At 40.5% G+C, this 21015-nt stretch overlaps 2 protein-coding genes across 4 annotated transcripts in view; both read right to left on the reverse strand.

Moving 5' to 3' along the window:
• nfat5b (nuclear factor of activated T cells 5b) overlaps nt 1-1276 on the reverse strand; it is a 32111-nt gene extending 30835 nt beyond the window's left edge. For all 3 annotated transcript variants that reach the window (XM_088296553.1, XM_088296552.1, XM_088296551.1), the window contains exon 1: nt 971-1276. In XM_088296553.1, the coding sequence (XP_088152679.1) occupies nt 971-1043 (73 nt within the window). In that variant the 5' untranslated portion in view covers nt 1044-1276. The remainder of the gene's footprint in view (nt 1-970) is intronic.
• Nucleotides 1277-2895: 1619 nt separating this feature from the next.
• Nucleotides 2896-20658, reverse strand: pkd1l2b (polycystic kidney disease 1 like 2b). The gene is made up of 40 exons (XM_088297112.1): nt 20493-20658; nt 20222-20410; nt 19353-19505; nt 18932-19079; nt 18412-18644; nt 17924-18334; nt 17719-17831; nt 17175-17310; nt 16503-16701; nt 16293-16404; nt 16073-16214; nt 15612-15800; nt 15386-15528; nt 15055-15234; nt 14843-14980; nt 14588-14737; nt 14385-14509; nt 13436-13556; nt 13196-13324; nt 12894-13119; nt 12361-12551; nt 12043-12273; nt 11566-11667; nt 11317-11495; nt 10976-11122; nt 10694-10893; nt 10395-10621; nt 10005-10218; nt 9448-9923; nt 8698-8794; nt 8480-8620; nt 7783-7968; nt 6851-7181; nt 6573-6706; nt 6369-6496; nt 5694-5854; nt 4777-4987; nt 4147-4248; nt 3927-4058; nt 2896-3484 (listed from the first exon to the last, which is right to left on the reverse strand). Exons 1-40 carry the CDS (start codon nt 20656-20658, stop codon nt 3296-3298), a joined length of 7182 nt encoding a protein of 2393 aa, XP_088153238.1. The 3' UTR covers nt 2896-3295.
• Nucleotides 20659-21015: the final 357 nt, after the last annotated feature.

Consider the following 21015-nt stretch of genomic DNA (forward strand, 5'->3'; position numbering starts at 1 on the left):
CACACGCAATAAAATTAATCTCTATTACAATAAACAATAATAATCATTCTATGTACATGCTTTGGTCAAATCATTTTAGTGTAAGACTAGCCCAAGGCAAAAAAAAACAAACAAATGAATTCATATTAATATTAAAGATTAGTTATTTGCTTACTAAACATTTTGATTTGCAGTCTCATAAGTGTTCATACTTGCCAAAATGTTGCCATACAAATGACGTGGAAAGAGAAGGGAATAAATCAGAAATTAGACTGCAACAATAATGCAAACAAATCTGGTGGCACAGGTGCATCAAAACAAAGACCAACAGACTGAAAAACAATTTCTTCCCGAGAGCCATCTCCATGCTGAACTCTCGAACACTACCACTACCTTTGCCTTGTAGAACTGCAACATGTGTTTTTTTATGTATTTATTATTAAATCTTTAATTAATTGAATTGATATTTTTAATTAAATTATTTATTATATTTGCACTGGATAAGGGGAGCTCTCCAATCTCGTTGTACGCTGAGTACAATGACAACAAAGGGCATTCTGATCCAGATTCTGAGCTTTATCACTTTCACTTCTGGATTTTTTTTCCTCCTAACTTGCAGATTTTGCGATTTTTTAATTTGAATTCTACTTCATTGCGATGTTTATTGGAATTTCATCAGCCTAGCTCACTTGTAGTTGCCCCTGGAAAAATGTTATACAGTAGAAGTCAGTCATGGAAAATACTACAGTAGAACTAAAACGAAGCACTTTAAGTGCACTACAAGTTCTCTGAATTGTCTTCTGCTAACCTAACCTGGGGGCTTGTTTAGCCCCCATGCCGCGCACACGCTTCTGTTTATGGGTCAATTATCGTCCAAACTCCATCGGTTTTCAGTCAAATAAACCCAAACTGGTTTGACCGGTGTGAGGTGGGCTTGCCACTTCAGGTGTCAAGCCATAAACTCCACACGAAGCGTCACGAGAGTGGTTACCTTTGGAGCAAAGGGATCCGGGCAAATTGAGGTCGAGCTCCCCGCTGAACAGCGCGACGAAGTCAGAGGGCATCGCAATCCCTCAAGAGGGCGGAAGCCGGGCACCGTTGGGCAAAGCGTGACGTCACCGCTACACTCGCCGCTGACCGTTGTTGCGACAAAAAAAAGTTCAAAGTTAAGGGGTGGAAGTGTCCAAAGTTGTGTCCACGCCGCCGTGGCCACGTACGTAGGTCCAGCTCGTCAAACGTGTCCAGTGTTTGCGTCTGCCTCCTCACACACCCTCGCCGTCAACCTTGTCCTCCTTCAGCCAGGTCTCCGCCCCCCTCAGTCCGCCCTCCCAAGCCACCAACGACCCTTTGCCAGTGGCGTCGGGAGCCGCGCCCACGCGGTGACGCAATACGTCGCGCAACCAACAGGCGTTGGACACTTCATTAGGGACACTTGCACAATCTCTTGGGGTATTATTGCACAATCTTTACTTTCATTTTGTTTGGTGAAGTGGCGCGCGGTGGATTTCGGACCAATGCCTTTAGTGATTGACTTAATCCCCCTCTCAGCATCCCCATTGTGAATTTTAAAACTAGAACTAAAACAACGAATCAAATTATAATCACTATTGCATCGTCGCGGAATGCAATTCTCAAATCTCAAATGCTGCAATATTAAAATGCGTCATTTTGGTTATTTATTCCATTCATTGATTATTATTTCTTCACTTTTCCCAAATTTTTCATGCTATAGCTTTATTCAAAATAGAATAAGTATTTTTCCCAGAAAAATTCTATACACGTGAAAAAAAAGTGTGTTTTAATTATTTAAATTATGAATACAAAAAAGCAACAAGTCAAATCTATTTACAGCCTTTTACACAAAGGTCAAAATTTAGCTCAGCGGCATCAACAGCACATTTGAAAACGTTCCAAACAGAATGTTGTTCAAAAGTTGCTAGCTGCAACAAGGGAAGTTGCTGAGTGAGGCTGCGATGATGAGCAGCCAATCAGCTCACGGGATAAATATACTCGTGCTCTCATTGGTCGATCTTGCACCGGAAACCAATCACGCGCATGGTATGAGTTCCCTCTTTGAAACGTGCCTTTCAATATGGCTGCCGAGATGGCTGTTTTTTTTTTCCTTTCTTTCTTTTTTTTTTTATTAATATTTTTTTTTTGGGGTGGGAGGGCGAAGTACTGATGCCGCAAAACGTGTAACACAAAGTGGCGAGGGAACACTGTATATTAAATTAAACATTAAATGACTGAACTGTACTGAAGAAAACAGTGATGCCTTTTTAGTACCATGGAGGAAGCAAGACACACTTCAGGAATTAATGAAATTCAAAGGCTGAAAAAGGCATGGAGGCTTATCTGCTTAGCTTATCACTTGACTATTATATTATTTTTCCTGGAAACAGGAAAACTAGGAAAACAGAATATACTTTACGTTTGGGGGAAAACCCAGTACTTGGACAAAATTTAGCCAATTTATTAATTTGTAAATATTAATAATATTAATATTTATATATATAATATTAATATTATTCTCTGGAACGGCATTTAGGCAATTGCCTGCATGATTCATGCTTCATGTTTTTTTAACAGTTTCCAATGCACCCAACAACAAAGCAATTCCGTTCAGTACTGAAGTGCATGTCCAGATCATGACATTTATTTGAATGCACATCTCAAGGACTTCTTTTTTAATCTGAAATCCAAGGACGGAAGCATTTTAAAAGGACGAAGACGTATGGCATTTTTTATTTTTTATTTTTTTTAGAATAAGGGCGAAAGTGTAAGGACGAAGGATGAATTGCGGAGCGGCAAAACAGAGTAAAGGGCCCATCTCTGCTTAAATGTATGATTTAATCTTTTTTCAACAGCTGAGATTTCTTATTTAATTGTTGGTGTTGCATAATAAAGCCATTGGAATACGTGTGAATACATTTTACTCTACCAAAAAAGTGCCACATTTAGTGCTTAACAGAATAACAAACATTTTCAGGAATTCAGCGCTCACACTTATGTATACAAAGTGTTGCACAAAACACTACTATGCACAATAGAATCACAATCGTGACCCAAGTTGACTTAAAATACAGCAGCTGGAGCATAAAAAGCAGTGCTTCAATGTATACAATACATATCAATCCCTACTTCGATTAACTGATTCAACTTCTCATAAAAATGAGTTTCGACATATTGAAGAATGTTGTACACGGGCCTTGGCATGGAGTCACCATCGCACAGTGGCACAGAATGAATCAAACCCATGAAAAGCAACAACAGCAGCAAAGCACACACGCTGTTACAGAAAATACGGTATGATTGACTAACGCAGAACATAAGAGTCCTTGTCAAGACGTCCTGCAGAAATTGTGGCGATTCCGTTATTTGAAGCACATGAAAGCGGGGCCTTCCCAGTCGGGCCGTCGTCTCCTTGCTTACTCTTGCATTTGATTCCAAACAGACTGCAAAGTTTCATCATCATCATGTCCACAATCTCTTCCTCCTCGGATGGCTGCGATGAATCACAATCAATATCAGTACAGAGGTTTGTGTACTCAAGTAAATTGGGGGATAAATGCACTTGTCAGAGTATTTTTAATGCGACATTTTTTTTTTAATTTCACTTGACTGTTTTTACTATTTTGTTGTTAAGAAGAAATAATTTTTACTGCTTCAGCCAACATTCTGCTCACTACCTGCATTCTTTTGATACAGTTTTTCTACAGTTTTCTGGCAACGTGTTTTATTCTGACCCATTTTTACTTACTGGGTTATCCCATTCTAATGTAACATTACTCTTACTTGAGTACAATTTCTGCTTTCTGTAATTACAAACTAGAACCACTAAATAAATGCGAAATAATTATTCACAAGAGCTCATTAAAATCATTGTTTTGATCCATCCTTGCCAATGGTTGCCATATATATTGCAATTTGACGTCTGTGTGAGTTACCTTGTGATGTATCTGTTCTTGACTGAAGGCCACAAGGATGACAGAGATGAAGAGGTTGAGCACCACAAACGTCATAAACACAATACAGGATCCGATGAGGAAGGCACCCAGGATTGGGTTGTAGTGAAGAATCTTTCACATACAACAAGAAAGAAGATGATAACGTGTATTATCATTCAGGTATCATGAGTCAATATCTCAGAGTTTTTCCAATTTTCACCTCATCATAGTTAAAGATGCCCAGCTGGAGGCTGACCATAGTCTGGGCCGCATCAAATAGAGTGCGATAGGAGTACAGCTTCCAGCCATACATCAGGTTAGACTGAAAAAGAAATATATAAAAATAATTGAAAATATTATATACGGGGTAGGGCTTTAGGATTATGGGCAAAATGCCGATTCATTTGATCAACAATGTAACTATGGTTATTAATCATAATTATTCATCAAATGGTGTTATTCTAATCTGCCCCCCTCAGTCCTATTGACAAAAAATTATATCTACTTTTGTAACCCATGTGCAGATCTTTATTATAAGTCTTATTTTGGGAATGCTACATGGACGGTACTAATAATATCTGATATCACCGATATGGTACTTTCCGACCAGAAAATAAAAGCTAAGCTCGTAAATATAAGAACAATTAACCACCAAGTATGTTCTAGCTTCACCGCAAGATTAAATCACTTTGTATCCTACCAGATAGGTCAGATGTCAAAACCCACAGGGGGAGATATTTTCATAGCATCCAAGGATTGTTATGATATTATTTTAGCGGGCTTTGTTCACGGAATACCAACAAACTCGAAAAGAAAAACATTATCTCTTGTAGTGTGGGAAACGGCTCACGGCGATAGAGTAGGCCAGAAACATGATGGTCATGACCACCAGGAAGCCGGAGATATCAGTCCAGGCTCGCTGGAGCGTTGCCGTGATCATGTGCAGCTTCGGGTTGAGTCTCAACAGGTGCCACAGTTTGACTGTGGCCAGCAGCACCAGGAAGGCAATCAGATAGCCCAAGACGGCATCAGCCTTGGCCGTCTCATGGAAACTGGCGTATCTGGAGACAATGCGGTGTTGGTTTACTATTTATAATTTAAGTTTTGTAAGATTGGACAAAAGTCGATGCCACAGGTTCAATAACATGATAAATGTCACATTTCCATTTGGTTTCTGTATCAGGCAAAACAAAACAAAGCAATTCCTTTCAGTTCAAATCACTGGAAGAGCCCAATGAGTACGTACGCATTATTAACTCATTCACTGCCATTGACTGGTATAGACGCCCAAAAGTAACTTGTGAAAAGTTTGACTTCCGGTTCAGGTCATTCGTTTTGTGTCATTCCAATTAGTTACTAGATTGGTAACAATGCTGCTCTTCTATAATTGTACATTAAAAAAAGGCAAGGTCAACTTTAAAAAAAATGTGAGATTCAAAAAGAAGGCACAACGAGTACCTACTGTACATAGAAGTCAACTGCTGACCTGAACTGTGTGCGCTTTGTTTTGTTTTGCCAAAAGTGGAAACCAAACGTATCACGTTAAACAGCGAGACATATCATGTTAAAATGTGTTAATTATCATGTTATAACCTGATATTTGTTTTTTTGGGGCGGCAGTAATACAATTATGTAATACAGTTACAAAAGAAATATCTTTAAAATTCAAAAGAATCCTCACTTCTTTCCAAACTAATTGAGAACTACAGTATTTATTTCATTTGACGATAAGTGCATGCCCAGAGTGTCACAATGCTTAAAACTTACTGGTCTTTGTGATTCTGGTAGTACTCCATGTCTCGCTTCCCCAGCAGAGTCCTCTTGATAAAGACGGACAGTGCGCTCCAACTGAGAAGTATGATTGCCAGCTCAAGCAGATTCAATTTACTCTTGAAATAAGACCATCTCTGTTGCTTCAACAGCTTTGCCTGCCGGCACATTTGAAATACAGCGAAAACTTGACTTATGAGGGTCATTTGTTCCGTGCCCAATTAAATGGTTCCTCAAACCAATATGCCCCAAATCGAAATACCATAAATCAAATGCAGAATCCTCACAAACACCAAAATGTTTCATTAAAATTCTACATTTTATAGTTATGACATTTGATCCTTATCCCGTTGAGTAGTGATGGGAAAATGAAGCTTCAAATTTGCTTCATGAACTAGCTGTTGTATTTTTGAGTCCTCTAGATGGCACTGTTGCTTTAAATAAAGGGTTTAAAAAAAATGGTAAATTAGTGTGCTTTCAGCCCAATGTTGAACAGAGAGTGCCATCTACAGGAGTCCAAAATTATTACAACTGGTTCATGAAGCACATTTGAAGCTTCGTTTACCCATCACTACCATTGACTTGAGCGTGGATCTCCTTTTTCTTCACCTCACTCGAGTATAATATAAATACAAAATTACTGCTGATACATCTTCAATATGCTGCACATACCTGAACAAACATGTAATATAGAATGAAGAGGAAGTAGACGGCTTCCGAAGCCATGACAAAGATGTGGAGGCCTCCCGTCGATTGGTAGAGACGAACATTTTGGAGCTCACTACGGAACTGGAATGCCCCTGAAATGGAAGAGAAAAACATGAAAAGCATGACGGGTTGAAGTTTCTGTCTCATAGCGCATCGTTGACACGTTACCTATTGCCGTGGTCTCGAGCATGAGTGTGACAATGCAAAAGAGGTTGACGTTTGCGTTGTACACGGTGAACTCAACGATGATCGCTTGGGTGTGGGCGTCAAACCAGCGGTTTTCATACAGATACTTGAGAGATCTGGTGGGAGTACATGGTTGAGTGACACCTATTTTAACTCATTCATTACCAGTTCAGGTAAAATGACGGCTATACCCGTCAATGGCAGTGAATGAGATAAATACTTCATGATGTTAAAAATACACAAGTATACTTGGAAACAACCTGCTGGAGTTTTCGAAATCTGGTCCGAGATCCACCACAAAGCCTCCTCCCCTGTAGAGCATCATGCTTCCCCAGATGGGGTAGGCCCTCAGTTTACCCTGCGACTGGTACTTCCACGGACTGGGGAGGTTCACTGATGTATTATCAGTCTCAGAGTAACTCCAACTTGGACCGTATGAGCCCATGTCCTCGGAATCCCACGAGTACAGAGAGTGGCAATCATGTACGGCGTGTTGCATGCGACGTGCCACATGACAAGAGTTATTCTGTACCCTCAGCTGGCGCAGACGAGCGTTACCCACCAGCTTTGAGTTACCATCGGTGATGAACCCTGTGAGCAGCGACAACAACAAAACCACAATTAGTCACGGAATTGACAATAATTCTGCAGGTTTTTTTTCCTTGCAAGGTCTAAAATGACATCCACTACTTGCTAATCAGATGCAACCTTAAATGTGCATCACCATCCAACAGGGGAACACTATTTAGAGGTATTACAAATCCTAAATAAACTTTTAAGATATATATTTTTTTATTAATTAGCGAAGAATACATTGAGCTTGCTCATTTTGTCGCTTGAAAAAAACATGTATGTAATTAAAAGTGTAATTTCTTGAAGTTTGTTGTATATTTCAAGAATATTGTTATTATAATATTCACGTTGCATATTTTCCCCATACCTTGCCTCGTTACACGTTTTAAATGATGTAAATTTACTGGCCTTTGTATATATAATTCAGTGATTCTTTTGCATACCACTAGAGGGTGCACACGTACCTCAAGTAGCATTTGTCATACTGTCAGGTTGATCCTGAAATGACTTTTTATTTAATATTATTTACATTTTACACCTGAATATCACTAACTTTGTGTTAGTAGTGCATATATTTAGTCTTAATTTTGTCACTTGGATAACAACACATTCACATCACCTGGATGTTCTCCGAACAAGTTGCTAAGCAGGGTTGTGTTAGCCCAGTTGAACACATCTTGTATGCTCATAGTGTCGGCGATGCCTTTGCTAAAGCTCTGGCGAATGTGCTGGGTCAGGAAGTAAGCATTGGGATCCCTCTGTCCGTACGCCACCAGAAGTAACATCCACATGAATCCCATGTAGGCTGCATGACAAGCAAACACAGTCGTGCTTGAAGTTTAAACTGTTATGTGACCATTGTAGTAACTCAAAAAATCTTTCTTCAATGAAATGTAAAAGCCATTAATGTTCCAGTCTGCCCACCCAAAAAACAAAAAGGAAATTAGCAATTCATATGTCAGACTTTTCAAATATACAGTAATGACAACTAAACCGAATGTAAAGAAATAAACCGCTTTTGTCGCATTTTTTTGTTTCATTTCAATAAACGAGCTGCTCTTTTTAAGCCATCTGGTATAATACGTACATACGATATACATAGAGAATGTGAGCCCATCTTTGGCCCTTCCAGTTATGTGGTAGCATTAAGCTAGCGGTTGACATTGTGTTAGCAAGCTAGAGGAGTTTTCGAAGGCAAAGTTATTATACAATGTGTAATTCTCTTTAATTCTCTCTTAAGTTGGACAGTAACTGATTGAGAGTGTTCACAGTGTTTTTTTATCCTCATTTAAAAAAATATTCGTGTGGATTCCTACCGAGAATTTCCCTAATGAGGGCGAATACTTTCTGCTCTTTAATCATGTTGTTCCTCATCTTCTCTATGTCCGTTGGAGGTGGTGGCTGGTAGAAACTGCATGTACTGTCTCTTCGTGCTGCTCTCACCCCATCAGGATCATCTGAGCATCACAATAAAAAAATGTGCTTCGGCTTTTACATGTGCAAATAACACAAATGGAATGTAACAATAAGATACCAGAATTCTTAAGGCTCTCGTCAATCTGTGGCTCTCCATATTCTTCCTGGTCCACCTTCTTCAGAACAAGAGCAAAGAAAGCAGCAAAGCCAAGAACCTGTAACAGATATTTTCACTTACGTTATCGAGTGAGTACACATAGCACATTTTTGAAAATTGTTTATCATAGCTTCCCATTGGACTACACTGAAAAACTTTGCTGTTGTGCAGTGCTTTTCAGTTATTTTCTGTTACGCCGCCCGCCCACCCCTAGCAAGAAGAAAACAAATTGCGCGCCCCCCCCCACCACCCACTCTCCGCCACAACTATAAATAATAGCATTTTCGCTGCGCACAATAGGCAATGCGAGCGCCACTGCCAACTACTGGAGTGGATGTGCAATTACACTTTATTGTAGGTTCACACGCGCCCCCCTCAGTATCGCACCACGCCCCCCACCAGGGGGCCCCGCCCCACTATTTGAGAAGCACTACAGTGTAGTTTAAAACAGTCAGAAACAGTGTGATCTCATACTGTCCGCCCCCTCCAAATAACTCAACACACCGCCGTTAATGTCTAAAAAAACTGGCAACAAAAGTGAGTACACCCTGATTGCAAATGCGAGTTGGGTGGGAGCATCGTTATTTGTCAGCACTGATCATGTCGGATATCGAAAAAAGAGAGGCCACCCAAAATATTGACATTTCGGGCCCAATTGGGAGGGTTTAACATCTGAAAGATAAAAATCACTTTGCATTTTACTGCCCTCACCTTTAGAGGTTGCGTGATGAACAAACTCTCAAAGAAGGACACCAACATGGAGATCAGCCAGCTTATAGAACGATCTTTCCCATAGGTCAGCCCATACATCATGGTAAAGTATCCAGAGACAGCGCTGGTTGCTATCACCAATATCCAACCGACAAAGACAAACCACCACGGCAACCCGCCTTGGCAGCATTTCTTGGCCGTGCCCTTGCTGGCGCCCTCTTCTGGACTGGGACTGCGCTCAGATTGTTCTCCATCCAGGCTGTGCGGCGGCAGATGAAACTCCAGCAGATTCTTCATCCCCTGAACTTGCTGCATGGCTTTGTTGTAGCTGTCGGGGTTTTGGAATGGAGACGATCCCAGGAAGCCCAGCTTCTTCTCAACGTGACGCAGCTGCCTGTAAAGATACCTGCTGTTGTTGCTGCTTTTCTTCTGAACCCCATCTGAGGTTTTCTCTGGGCTGCCCCATACAGTCTTCTCTGCACATTTCCAAAGAATAAGTTATCATATTAGTATTTATAAACATAATTATAAAAGTACGTTCCTATATTGCCGATTACCTTGAAGATCGACTGCCCCGAGACTGAGGATAGAGCGTTCTCTTTTGGCGGTATCTGTGTAGAAGTCCGTGGAAGTTCTGTTTTGCTGCCTGATGATGTCTTCCACCAGAGACAAAAGGGTGTTGATGTCAGTCTGTTGACCGGGTCGAAGATCCAAATGAGGCAGGGGGCTCTTCATGGCCTTCGAAAGTGACTGGGCTATTCTTTTGATGTCCTGATGGAGAATCCAAGAAAAGTTGAGAAAACAACCATTCTTCAAGGCGAGGTCTTAACTCATTTACTACCATTGACGGCTAAAGACGTCAATGATACTTGGAGTTCTGAAATGCCACGTTCTTCTTAAAAAAGTAGGACTATAGAATAACAGACTGACGGGAAACGTTTCCTCACCTTCAGCACCGTGTCAGGCGTGATGTCCTTCTGCTCTTTCTGAGGAGAAGACGTCTGCGAGGGAGATACTCGAACCGTCTTCCCCTGCTTGGCCTTGTCCGATTTTGGAGATTTCTCCCGAGGACGAGTGTTTCGGAAGATGCTCACAATGAGGAGATTGATGGGAAACATGATGATGGAACTTTGAATTCCAATCATAACCTGCTGCCAGGTGAATTCGATGTGACCTGCAAACACATAAATAACAACGGATCGTGTTAGCGAGAAACCTGTCGAAACACTGACTCTGAAAACTTTACCCAGGTCCATGGTCTGCTCCGAGGGATCTGTGGGGATGCCCCAAAACATGATACTTGTCAACATGGTGCAGAGCAGCAACGAAAAGCAGCAGGACACTCGCTGCACACGAGTGAAGGTGCTGCAAGGAGGTCGACTGATGACCGAGAACCAGATGTGTCCGTCACGGAAATCCTTTGCTGTCTTCATGAAGAACAGATTGCTAGGAGGGGAAAAAAATGGATCAAAGGTAACCATTTTATTTGCGGATGGTGCATCATGATCATGCTGTTAGGTGCTCGGACCTAAATCGCTTCAGATCCTCCTCAGTGGCCACCGGGAAAACCTTGTCCAGGGCGCACTCTCCCACGTCGACCGCAAGCCAGGAGTTACAAAGAAAGTGCCACTTCTGGCCACTCTCCAGATCTTGCACCATTACTTTGTTGACATACCTGCATGAAGGATGAATATTTCTTCATTTCAGAGAATTTTTCAAGGTAGGACTGCTTCTGGTAGTGAACGTGGATGTTTGAAATGTTTTTGTCCAATCAGATTTGAGCCTCTATTTTATGCCATTTGTCTAATCTTGCACGGCCCGCCTTTGAGTTTAACATCACAGAGTCAAGCCGTCATCTGAATGCTGTACCATGCGGGGTGAGTTCCCGAGTTGTCGTGCCACAGCCTGATGCTTTGCAGCTCTCCAAGAGAAAAGTGTGTCGTCAAGAGAAACACATCCTCTGCGCCTCTTTCAAACAGAGGTTTTTGGAGATCAGTCAAGTGGTGGGGCTCGCTTTCCCCCTCTGTTCCCAGCAGGGTTAGCGTCACCTGAAAATTGACATTTTGTTTACAGGGGCACAATGATTCCAACGAGCAAGGACAGGAGCTTGTGACTGACCTGTGAGGAGGTGGATGCACCATGGCGATGCCCTGTGCCGACTGTCAGCATGTAGCAGTATTCTGCCAGTGGGTCATTATCTTCCAGCACTGTTACCTTGACCTTTAAGATAATACCAACGTTTGGAAGGATGTGATGGGCAGAAATCTGCAGGTGGCTTATTGGCCATGTCTGTCTTCAGAATGAACTGTTCATGTTCAAACTCGTGATAAATGGGAGTAAGTACACACTAGTGTTGGGAAAATGGAGCGTCAAATTTGCTTTATGCACCAGTTGCCGTATTTTATAGTCCTGTAGATGGCACTGTTGGTTAAAATAAAGGGTTTAAAAAATGGCAAGTCAGTGTGCTTTCAGCCCAAGATTGAACAGAGAGCGCCATCTAAAGGAGTCCAAAAAATACGACAACCGGTTCATGAAGCAGATTCGAAGCTTCATTTACCCATCACTAACCACAGTTTTATTTTTTTGAAGGTTTACCTTAGCTGAGTCCTGGATGTCTTTTCTGCGCGCCCAGACCACCACCAGAAGATAAGCGCCAAAAATGGCCCCCACAAAACACACGACCACAGGATTGTTAAAGAAAGTGGCAAAAAGCTCTGCGGTGCGTGACACGTCCACTAAGTTTGGCATGACAAAGAAAGAGCTGCCGAAGAAAGTTAAGTGATTACACAGACACTGAGTGAGCAAAGGTGTAGTGAGTGGGCCAACCTGTAGAAAGAATCAAGGAAAACCATCCGTGAGTGATGCGTTTTATATGTTAGCAGTATAAGACGGAACAAAGGTTTTCACACTTACCCTGCAGCCATCTTCACTCCAAGACGACTCTTCCTCATCCCAGTACTTGCACTGGGCAGCAATGGTTACAATACTGACTGTGGCATTAACAGATTTGACGCCTGGCTCTACTTTGGGCTTCAAGACGAGGAAGTGCGCTCCAGCATCTCCTGTTCTGTCTTTAGGACTGAGGACCCAGGTGTATTTTTCCTCTGTGGTAAATGACATTAATGACATGATAATAACTACAACATTCATGCAAGTGAGTGAAAATGACCATTATGTGGGAACTATTAAATGACAACATGAAAAAATATACAGTTGTGCTCATAAGCTTTTAGAAATTTTAATATTTTAACAAGAACCATGAAGTCAATGAACATGATTTGCCTTCACGGGCTACATAAAAGGTTGAGGCGGGCCATATCCAGCCCCCGCGCTTTGAGTTTGACACCAGTGCCCAAAAGGGATGCAAACTTTCGAGCAGTGGTTAGCTGGAATTTGGTTTTACGTTACTTTCCAGAAAAAAACATTTTTGATTAAAAATAACCTACCTTCTTTTACATTCTCTAGAGGCATCTGAGTTTTGGCCACGTAATGCTCATTTGTTGGATAATTCTTGTACCCCAGAAGTAACACAAAGGTAATGTTTTCAGACGGCTCCATTTTCAGCACAAGTGTAACATCAGGTGAAGGAACATCAATTATTAATGTGCTGAAATTGGCCAGGTCCAGAACTGTACTGTTCTCCTGCCCAACATCCAACCTGGGCAGGAGAATCTGAAAAAGCCAGAAACACAAAAAAATCGTTCGTGTGGGCCCTGATACAGATGTATATCGTTTATAACGTTGCTACCTCAATCTCTTCAGGCAGATTCTTAACAGGGATGACAGTGCCGTTTGTTCTTGTAAGCGAGACAGATCCCACAGTTCCCGAAATGTTTCCACCTTTCCAAGAGTATGGGTTCTTTTCAAAACTCATCATCTGTGAGATATTACATACAGCATTTATGTAGTGCAAAAATGATTCTAATTGTAAGGCAGAATGAAAAAAAAATCAGTTTATATCTGCTCTACGAAATGGCATAACGCTTACCCTAACATCCACGGGCTCATCTGATGAGAAAACATCAGAAGGCAGAGTCGGAAAGGAAAATCTAGAAGCACTGCTCCTCTGGATGTTTATATCCTGCATCTGCATGGTTTCTGGAGACACTCTGCAGAAAACTCAAAGCTTACTTGCAGCTTCAGCAACAATCACTGCGCGTGCATGTGCGTGTGTATGTCTACTGGCAAAGGATTATGACAGAACGTTGGCTAATAACTACGTTAAAGTTTTAATTTTCATGCTAAAATTTGTTTACTTTACATACAATCCCGCGTTGCATTTTATCCAAATGTCGTTGTCCGGCGACAACATAAAAAAAAAAAAAGAAGAAGCACTGTCGCGGAAAGTAATCAGGGCTTAACTTTCGCTTGGCACGATAACATCAACAAGGACCTTTTGCTAAAATGCAACGCGGGATTCTAGATAAGGTAAGTTTTTTTAAAGACAAGCTTTAACAAACTTTCGTCGTGCTGAGCGAGTCGTGCTTGTCGGATGGCTCATCGCGCTTCGCTCCGTTTCTGTACAAAACTGTTTACTATCCGCTTATCGGGCTTGAGCTGATTAATTGAGGGACACATTTGAATAATATTATGAGTTTCCGAACACAAAATTGTTCAAAATTGCCGTTTTGTTTAAGAACGAAGAGACTGGTGAGCTACATCAAATGAATGAGCTAGGTCATCGTAGCCAATCAGCTCACGGGATAAATCCACTCGCGCTCTCATTGGTTGATCTCGCGCCGGGAACCAATCACACGCTTTGTATGACTGCCCGTGGGAATTACAAAGCCTCCGCGTCGGCTCATCATTTCCGTAACATGGCAGCCAATATGACTGTCTTTTTTCTTTTTTTTTTTAATGAACATTTTGGAAAAATCCACGAAAAGTGAATCGTGGGATTACCGTATATGTGTGTGTTAATGAAAATCAGCTCTTACCTGTTAACATACACACTGATCTGATTGGAGTCAATGATGATAGGATCTCCATTCAACTTTTTATGACTCAACAAGGCATTCTGTACATTACTCATCCCAGTAAGTAGAGAAGTGGAAACTTTTTCCTGAAGTAAATATGTTATTTAGCCGGAACGTTAGAAAATGACAACAAACAAACACAGCAACGGTAGTTTTGCTCTTACGTTTGATGACGCATTCAAAATATTACTGGCTGCTTCAACGATGGGTGCAGCTCCGTCCACAACTTCTCCATCGCCACCACTCCCATCTTGGTTAACACTGATAATGTTGAGGGAAGAGCTCAGGTCAACTAACAATGAGCTTGCTTCTTCCTAAAGTGAAAACACAAACACATTTGTTGATAAAAACTTTCATAGTACGGAGCATGCATTCCTCTCCCGAAGCTGAATTCTGAACAATCGAAATTTGAGCAGTACCTGGGCAGCGGGACTGAGCTCATCTGGGCGCTGCGTGAGTTCGGCTACGGCTCTGGCGGTCACTTGGACCTCATGACTCGTGTTTGACGGGGAGTCCAGCAGCACTGTAGTCATTTTGGTCAGCATTTGCTCTCTGAGCTGCAATCAAGGAAGGATGCGTAGATATAACGGGGCTCAACTATAAAGTATTTCATGCTCTCCTTCCTACATACCTTCGTCCTTGCGTCCTTCTGATCCTCATCAGACTCGGTGTTGAGCATGTCAGCTACAGACGTGACTATTTGGCCGAGGGCCTCACCAGAGAGAAGACCATCCTGCTCCAACTGGGAGACCGTATCTTCAAGAACGGACTGGAGGGTGTTCACGGAAGCACTGGAGTCGTTTTTCCGAACCTTTAAGTAATATATAGTTTTAAAGAACTTTAAAGCAACAGTGTAAAAACTTTTTTTTTCCCAAAACGGAGCTTTACATAAGGCAAGATAAGTGTTTCCATTTGTTCTGATGTCATTCTGACTTTCCATTTCTAGTCACGTGTGAGATTACCTGAACGTGGACAGTGGTGGCAACTTCTGTATATTCATTTTTCACAGTTACCACAATAGACAAATTGTAGTTCTTCTTTTCATCTCCAACAGGCAATAAAATGGATTTGACAAATTCTTTTTCGCTGCACCGCAGATGTTTGCCTTCAAGACAAATGAGCATGTTGATTGTTTTTTTTTCATTCGAATCCACAACAAAACCACACGGCTCAGTTTCATGTTCTCACCTGTGTCCGTCTTGAAGCAATAAAGACAGCCTGAAGAGCAGAAAGAACTAGCATGGCAGGTAATATCGAATGAGTCAAGCACCGTGCCTGATAGTGGAAAGATGCTGCATGTTGGGTCTGAGGGGGCTTCAGTTGGTTCTGGATCCGGTATTGGGAGGGTGAAACGGGCATAACCTTGCTCCGATTTTCCTGGTTTACAAAAAGTCACACAGTTATTCTTCGGGTTTTAATAAGATATGACCAAATCTCTCATAATTAGTTTTGGCATTAAACTCATTTACAACCATTGACGGATAAAGACGTCAAAGATCCCTTTTTTTTTTTTTACTCGGCTGGTAGTGAATGAGTTAATGATATTAATATTTATGTACTTTTAAACTACAAAGTGGTCACCATAAAGTCCGATTATGACAATTGCGTCGTTCATATCGTGCTTTAATTAGATGATTTTCAAACCACACCTTGAACAATCACAGTGATGTTATGCAAATTGTCCCTCGAATATTTCAGCTGTTTGCGGTTTACAAGAAACTCCGAGTTGCCTTCTTGCTTCTTCAGCAGCGGCCTTTGTCCTTCCAGCGAGTAACAGGTTTCGAGATCATCCTAGGAAAAAGTCGAAAATCACTTTTTACAGCGGTCATTCGGCAGATTCATTTTAACCATTGACAAAAGTTGGCTTGCCCTCAGTGGTTTTTGATCCTCCAAGTACCAGTCCACATCTGGGCAAGTCACCACGCAGATCAGTCTCAGCTTTACGGGGTTGCGCACGTTAATTGAAGTGCAATTATCACAACTGTATTTGTAAAAACAGTAAAATGTCAAGTTCAAGATTATTATTTGCCACTTATGTTATAAACGGGCCTTTTTTTTGTCTAAATCTCATGATTTTACCTAATGGAGACATTTTTTAATTCCTCTGGAACAACGGTGATGCACTTGGAAGCCGACGCGAGGCGGACCCAATTCCTAAACCAGGTTGTTTTCTTGACAGTCACAGTGTAGACGGTCATTTCAAATGGATTCGGAAGGCACTGTTTTTCAATCACGTGAGTTTGGCCATTTGTTTGGTTTTTGCATTGGCAGTCCCCTCCTGCATGGGAAGAAAGTGAAGCGAGACAAATGTGACTGGCATTATAGATAATGTCAGGAATTATTTTTTTCTGTGACATATTTCTAAGAAAGTATAAGAGCCCCCCCCCACACACACACACACAAATTCAGATTGATAATTCAATCTCTATTAAGCTTGATTGAAAATTGCTCATTTTAAAGATAAAATAATAATTCATGCTAAATGCAATTTATCAGGAAATCATAATTAACCATTATTAAAAAAAGATTTAATGACGGTAAATGAGTATGGTATTTAAAATCGTTAATTTGACCATTTGTTCCCATTCAAGACAAAGAGTAATTAACAAATGATTTTAAAGGATGAATAATTTAATTTATTTATTTAATGACTTATTTTTAAAGAACGGATTGGGACATTTCCGGCCTTAATTTGCACACCCTGTAGTACGGCGACTTGAAGTATTCATGTTACTAAACAATTGCACTTACTACATTTCCACTTGAATTCGAGTCCTTTGCTGGGCAAAGACACACTTCCGTTTATGCTGAGAGTCACATTCTGAGTGTAGTTAACCGCAGACTCTGGAGTAGAAATTACTTTCAAGTCGTAAGACTCACCATTTGTCTGAAAATTAAAAGAAACTATTGCAACAGCGAGTTTGATTGTGATTGGCTAATTTTCAACATAGCACACTTGGGTATGTATTCACAATTTTTCAATTAATTTTACTTACTGTCTCGGAATGTTTTAGTTGTACAAGTTATGGGATGAGATTGTTTTTTTTTTTCAGATTTTTTTTTACAACACAAAAAACTGGCATTTGAACTATAACCACATCCTAAAATCTTGTCTGACAATGTTAATCAAACTGAGAATTATTTTATTTTATTTTTTTAAGGCAAAGTTTGTAATAAAGCTATTGAAATTACGGAATTCAATAGAAAAGGTTATAATATGGGGCAAGTTAGTGTATGACGCCAGAAGTTAAATTCCTCATGCTGTTCATTACTATATAAGTTGTGCAGTACGTACCATGTTTTCAGAGTCAGAGTACTTTTTGCATGCTCGGAATATGCTCTCTAGGCTCACGTTAAAATCAGAGGAGGAGAACGCATTCACAGCTTGCACAGTCAATTGAAATGGTCCTACATTCAAAAAAAAAAAAAAAAAGTTATTCTGAGGCTTTCATTATGCACAGTATGCATAAATACTGAATCACGCGATTAAGTTGGACTACCTTCAACTGGATTGCCAAACGTGTACATTTGTAAACTTCCATTGAGCATGTTTCTGCTCTCAGAGTGAGTGACATTATTGACAGTCAGCGTAAAGAGAAGCTGCACAGGGACTCCACGTTGCAGCGAGACACCAATTATGAGGTCACTGGATTCGGGACACTGGCCGTCCTCTGCGATCACCGAGGCCTGCAGCCCCTCAACAGGTTCCAGCAGACACAGCTCAAATTGTGTGGACACGGTTTGGCTAGTGACCTTGTTAGAGGCGTTTAAAGTCAGGTTGTTACAGCCATGTCCGAGCTGCGCCACTGCACTTGCATTCAGTGTAATGTTGTGAGGTGTGATCCCTTGGTTGGCAGAGGAGTTTGCAAGTAAAAGGTCCTTATGCTGGAGTACGTAACTAACATTTGTACCTTAAAGAGAGAATAGTTGCTCATTCAGTGTCATTAAACATTAGAATATGGTTAACGTGCAGTTGAATTCGACTGACCGTTCTCCACTGTGACCTGAACATCAACAGGCCCTCCACTGTAGAGCAGACTGCAGTTAGTGCCCCCTTCTGGCGTGTTGGTGCTATAGCACTTGATATCTCCAAACGGACCCACTGGCTCCTGAATGCTGATGGATTTTTGAGCTGTCACATGCCAATCGCTGGTGGAACACTCTACCGTGACCACGAAAAGTCCAGGGGTTTTGAATTTGTGCATCACCGTGCTTTCCATTCTGTCAGAAAGTGTAAAACAAGTTCAGCAAGGTTATCGTCATGTGTACACCCTAAACCCGACTAGTGTTTCCCAACCAATATTGAGTCACGGCATATACTTTACAAGGGAAAAAAATCTCACTGTACACTACCAAGCAAAATAAACAAATAAATAAATAAATTAATTAATTAATAATAATAATAAATTATATATATATATATATATATATATATATATATATACATATTTTTTTTTTTTTTTTTTTAAGTGGTCATCTAATATACTGCGAAACAAATCAAAGCTCACTCTTCTGGGGTGATGGAATCAATCGTGTTGCCATCGCCAGCATTTAGAGAACATGTAAGGTTCCCCTCATAAGGTTGCAGGAGCCACTTGAGATTGATTGTAACGTTATCAAACACTGCTGCGAATTTACTCATCAGCAAGTGGAGTCCTGTGAAGAAATCAGATCAGTGATTATAAATGAACACACCGTTTCATTTTCAAGATTATGAGCTTGACTCTAAATATTGCTCCATATGGTGGAAATAAAGAATCAAGTACAGATTCATCCAACTAAAACAATTATGTTAATGCTAACAGCTAGCTCTATATGATGAAAATAGTATTTAAAAAAATCATCTGACCCGAAAGACATGCTAATGCTAACAGCTAGTCCTATTTGGCTAGCATGTAACTTCAGAGAAGTTAAAGGAGCTTATCTGACCCTCTTTGCAGCTGTATTCCACCGACAGGTAACTTCCGAAGAGAGGACAGGGTTCACCATAAGATTTGGCGTTTGCTGGTGCTTGACAGGCCTGCAGTCCACGGCAACTGCCTGGAATGACACCGAAGACCAACTCAATAGGTATTGATGTTTCTATTTTGTGACACGGGATGACTTAAAAAAAAATAGATTTTCTTAGAGGAAATGATGTAGTCAGTTAACCTTGATTAAGAGAATTTATGGGATTTAAAACCCGTTTGAAGACACATTTTTATTCTTTAGCTTTCGACTCAACATGAGACTGTCACTTTTCTGCTGTTCTTCTGGTATCGATTGTATGTTTTTTAATTTGTGTTCTAATTTCCCGCTAATTTTTATGACGGTATATGGAAAGCGCTTAGTTACAGCTCCAGCTGTTGTGAAATGCGCTATAAAAATAAAATTATATACTATTGTATTTGTACCATCTGCAAACAATTTAATTGATTATATTCCTTATTTTTACTGAGCACCACAACCCCTTTCTTATGTTGCGGTTATCACATTGTTCCATCCACAAAAATGAAAACAAAAGGCTGTCCCAAGTATTCATCAAAAAGAAAACAGAGGTTGTCATCTTAAAAAATAAAGCGAATTTAATATTATTGAAAGCCGCTGTAGCATGATGCACAGTTTGAACATTTACACTGCGCTTGAAAATGGGGGGAAAAAAACTGTGCTTCATGATTAATGTAAAATGTATTGCAAATAAAAATGAAATCAAAATTTAACACAAATAATTGTTTGAAAACAAATTTTAAAATACTAAAATATTAAGAGTAAATATAATGCACTAAAAAGTTCTCAATATAATGCATCCATACAAATACCTTTCACAGAGACGGCAACATCAGTCCAAGTGCACTTGTCCTGAAGAGGCGAAGGTGTGGTGGCCGCTTTGGACCGGCAGTAGTGAATTGTTTTTCGACCATAGAAGCTATCGTCTATCTGTATGACTTGACCAGAACCGCATTGCAATGTGGCGTTTTGGCCATCACATGCAATAGATCTCCTAGAATCTAAAACCAAACCAAACATAATTAGAATTGGATGAAACATAATAAAAAAACGAGAACATTGATTGGCTGTGAGTTTATATACCAAACTGGCAGATGAAGCTCAGTTCCTGAGTGCAATTCTCGGAGGCTTCCCAACGGTAGCCGGACTTTTTGAGGATATGTCCACAGGTTGCTTGTGCATCAGGGTCATTCGCCCAATTATTGTAGCTGACATTTGAGCCATCCAGCCATGCCAGGGAAACTACCATTAAAGGAAGGGGTGGAAAAAAAACACATTCATTATTCCATCCGCTATAAAAAAAAAGGGACAAAAAAACACTTCAAATTTGCTCATCTGAAAGGAACATTTTGTGACTCGAAACAATAAAACAGCAGAAGGATATAGAACACATGCGCGTCATATGGTATGTTCTGGCTGCATGTCAACTGATAAACTCAATTTTGCCTCTATGACCAGAGTAACCTGCTTAAAGAGATAACGGTGGTTATAAATTCCTATAATAATTCATCCTACTGTGAGTAAATTATTGATCATTGTTTATTCTTTATAGCGATGGGTTTAAATAGGAAACTTAGAAACACTCAGTCATAACATAATAAATCAA

Source organism: Idiotropiscis lumnitzeri, chromosome 5 (genome assembly GCF_059441095.1).
Source record: "Idiotropiscis lumnitzeri isolate Australia: NSW breed Sydney's pygmy pipehorse chromosome 5, RoL_Ilum_1.0, whole genome shotgun sequence".
Lineage (NCBI taxonomy): Eukaryota > Metazoa > Chordata > Actinopteri > Syngnathiformes > Syngnathidae > Idiotropiscis > Idiotropiscis lumnitzeri.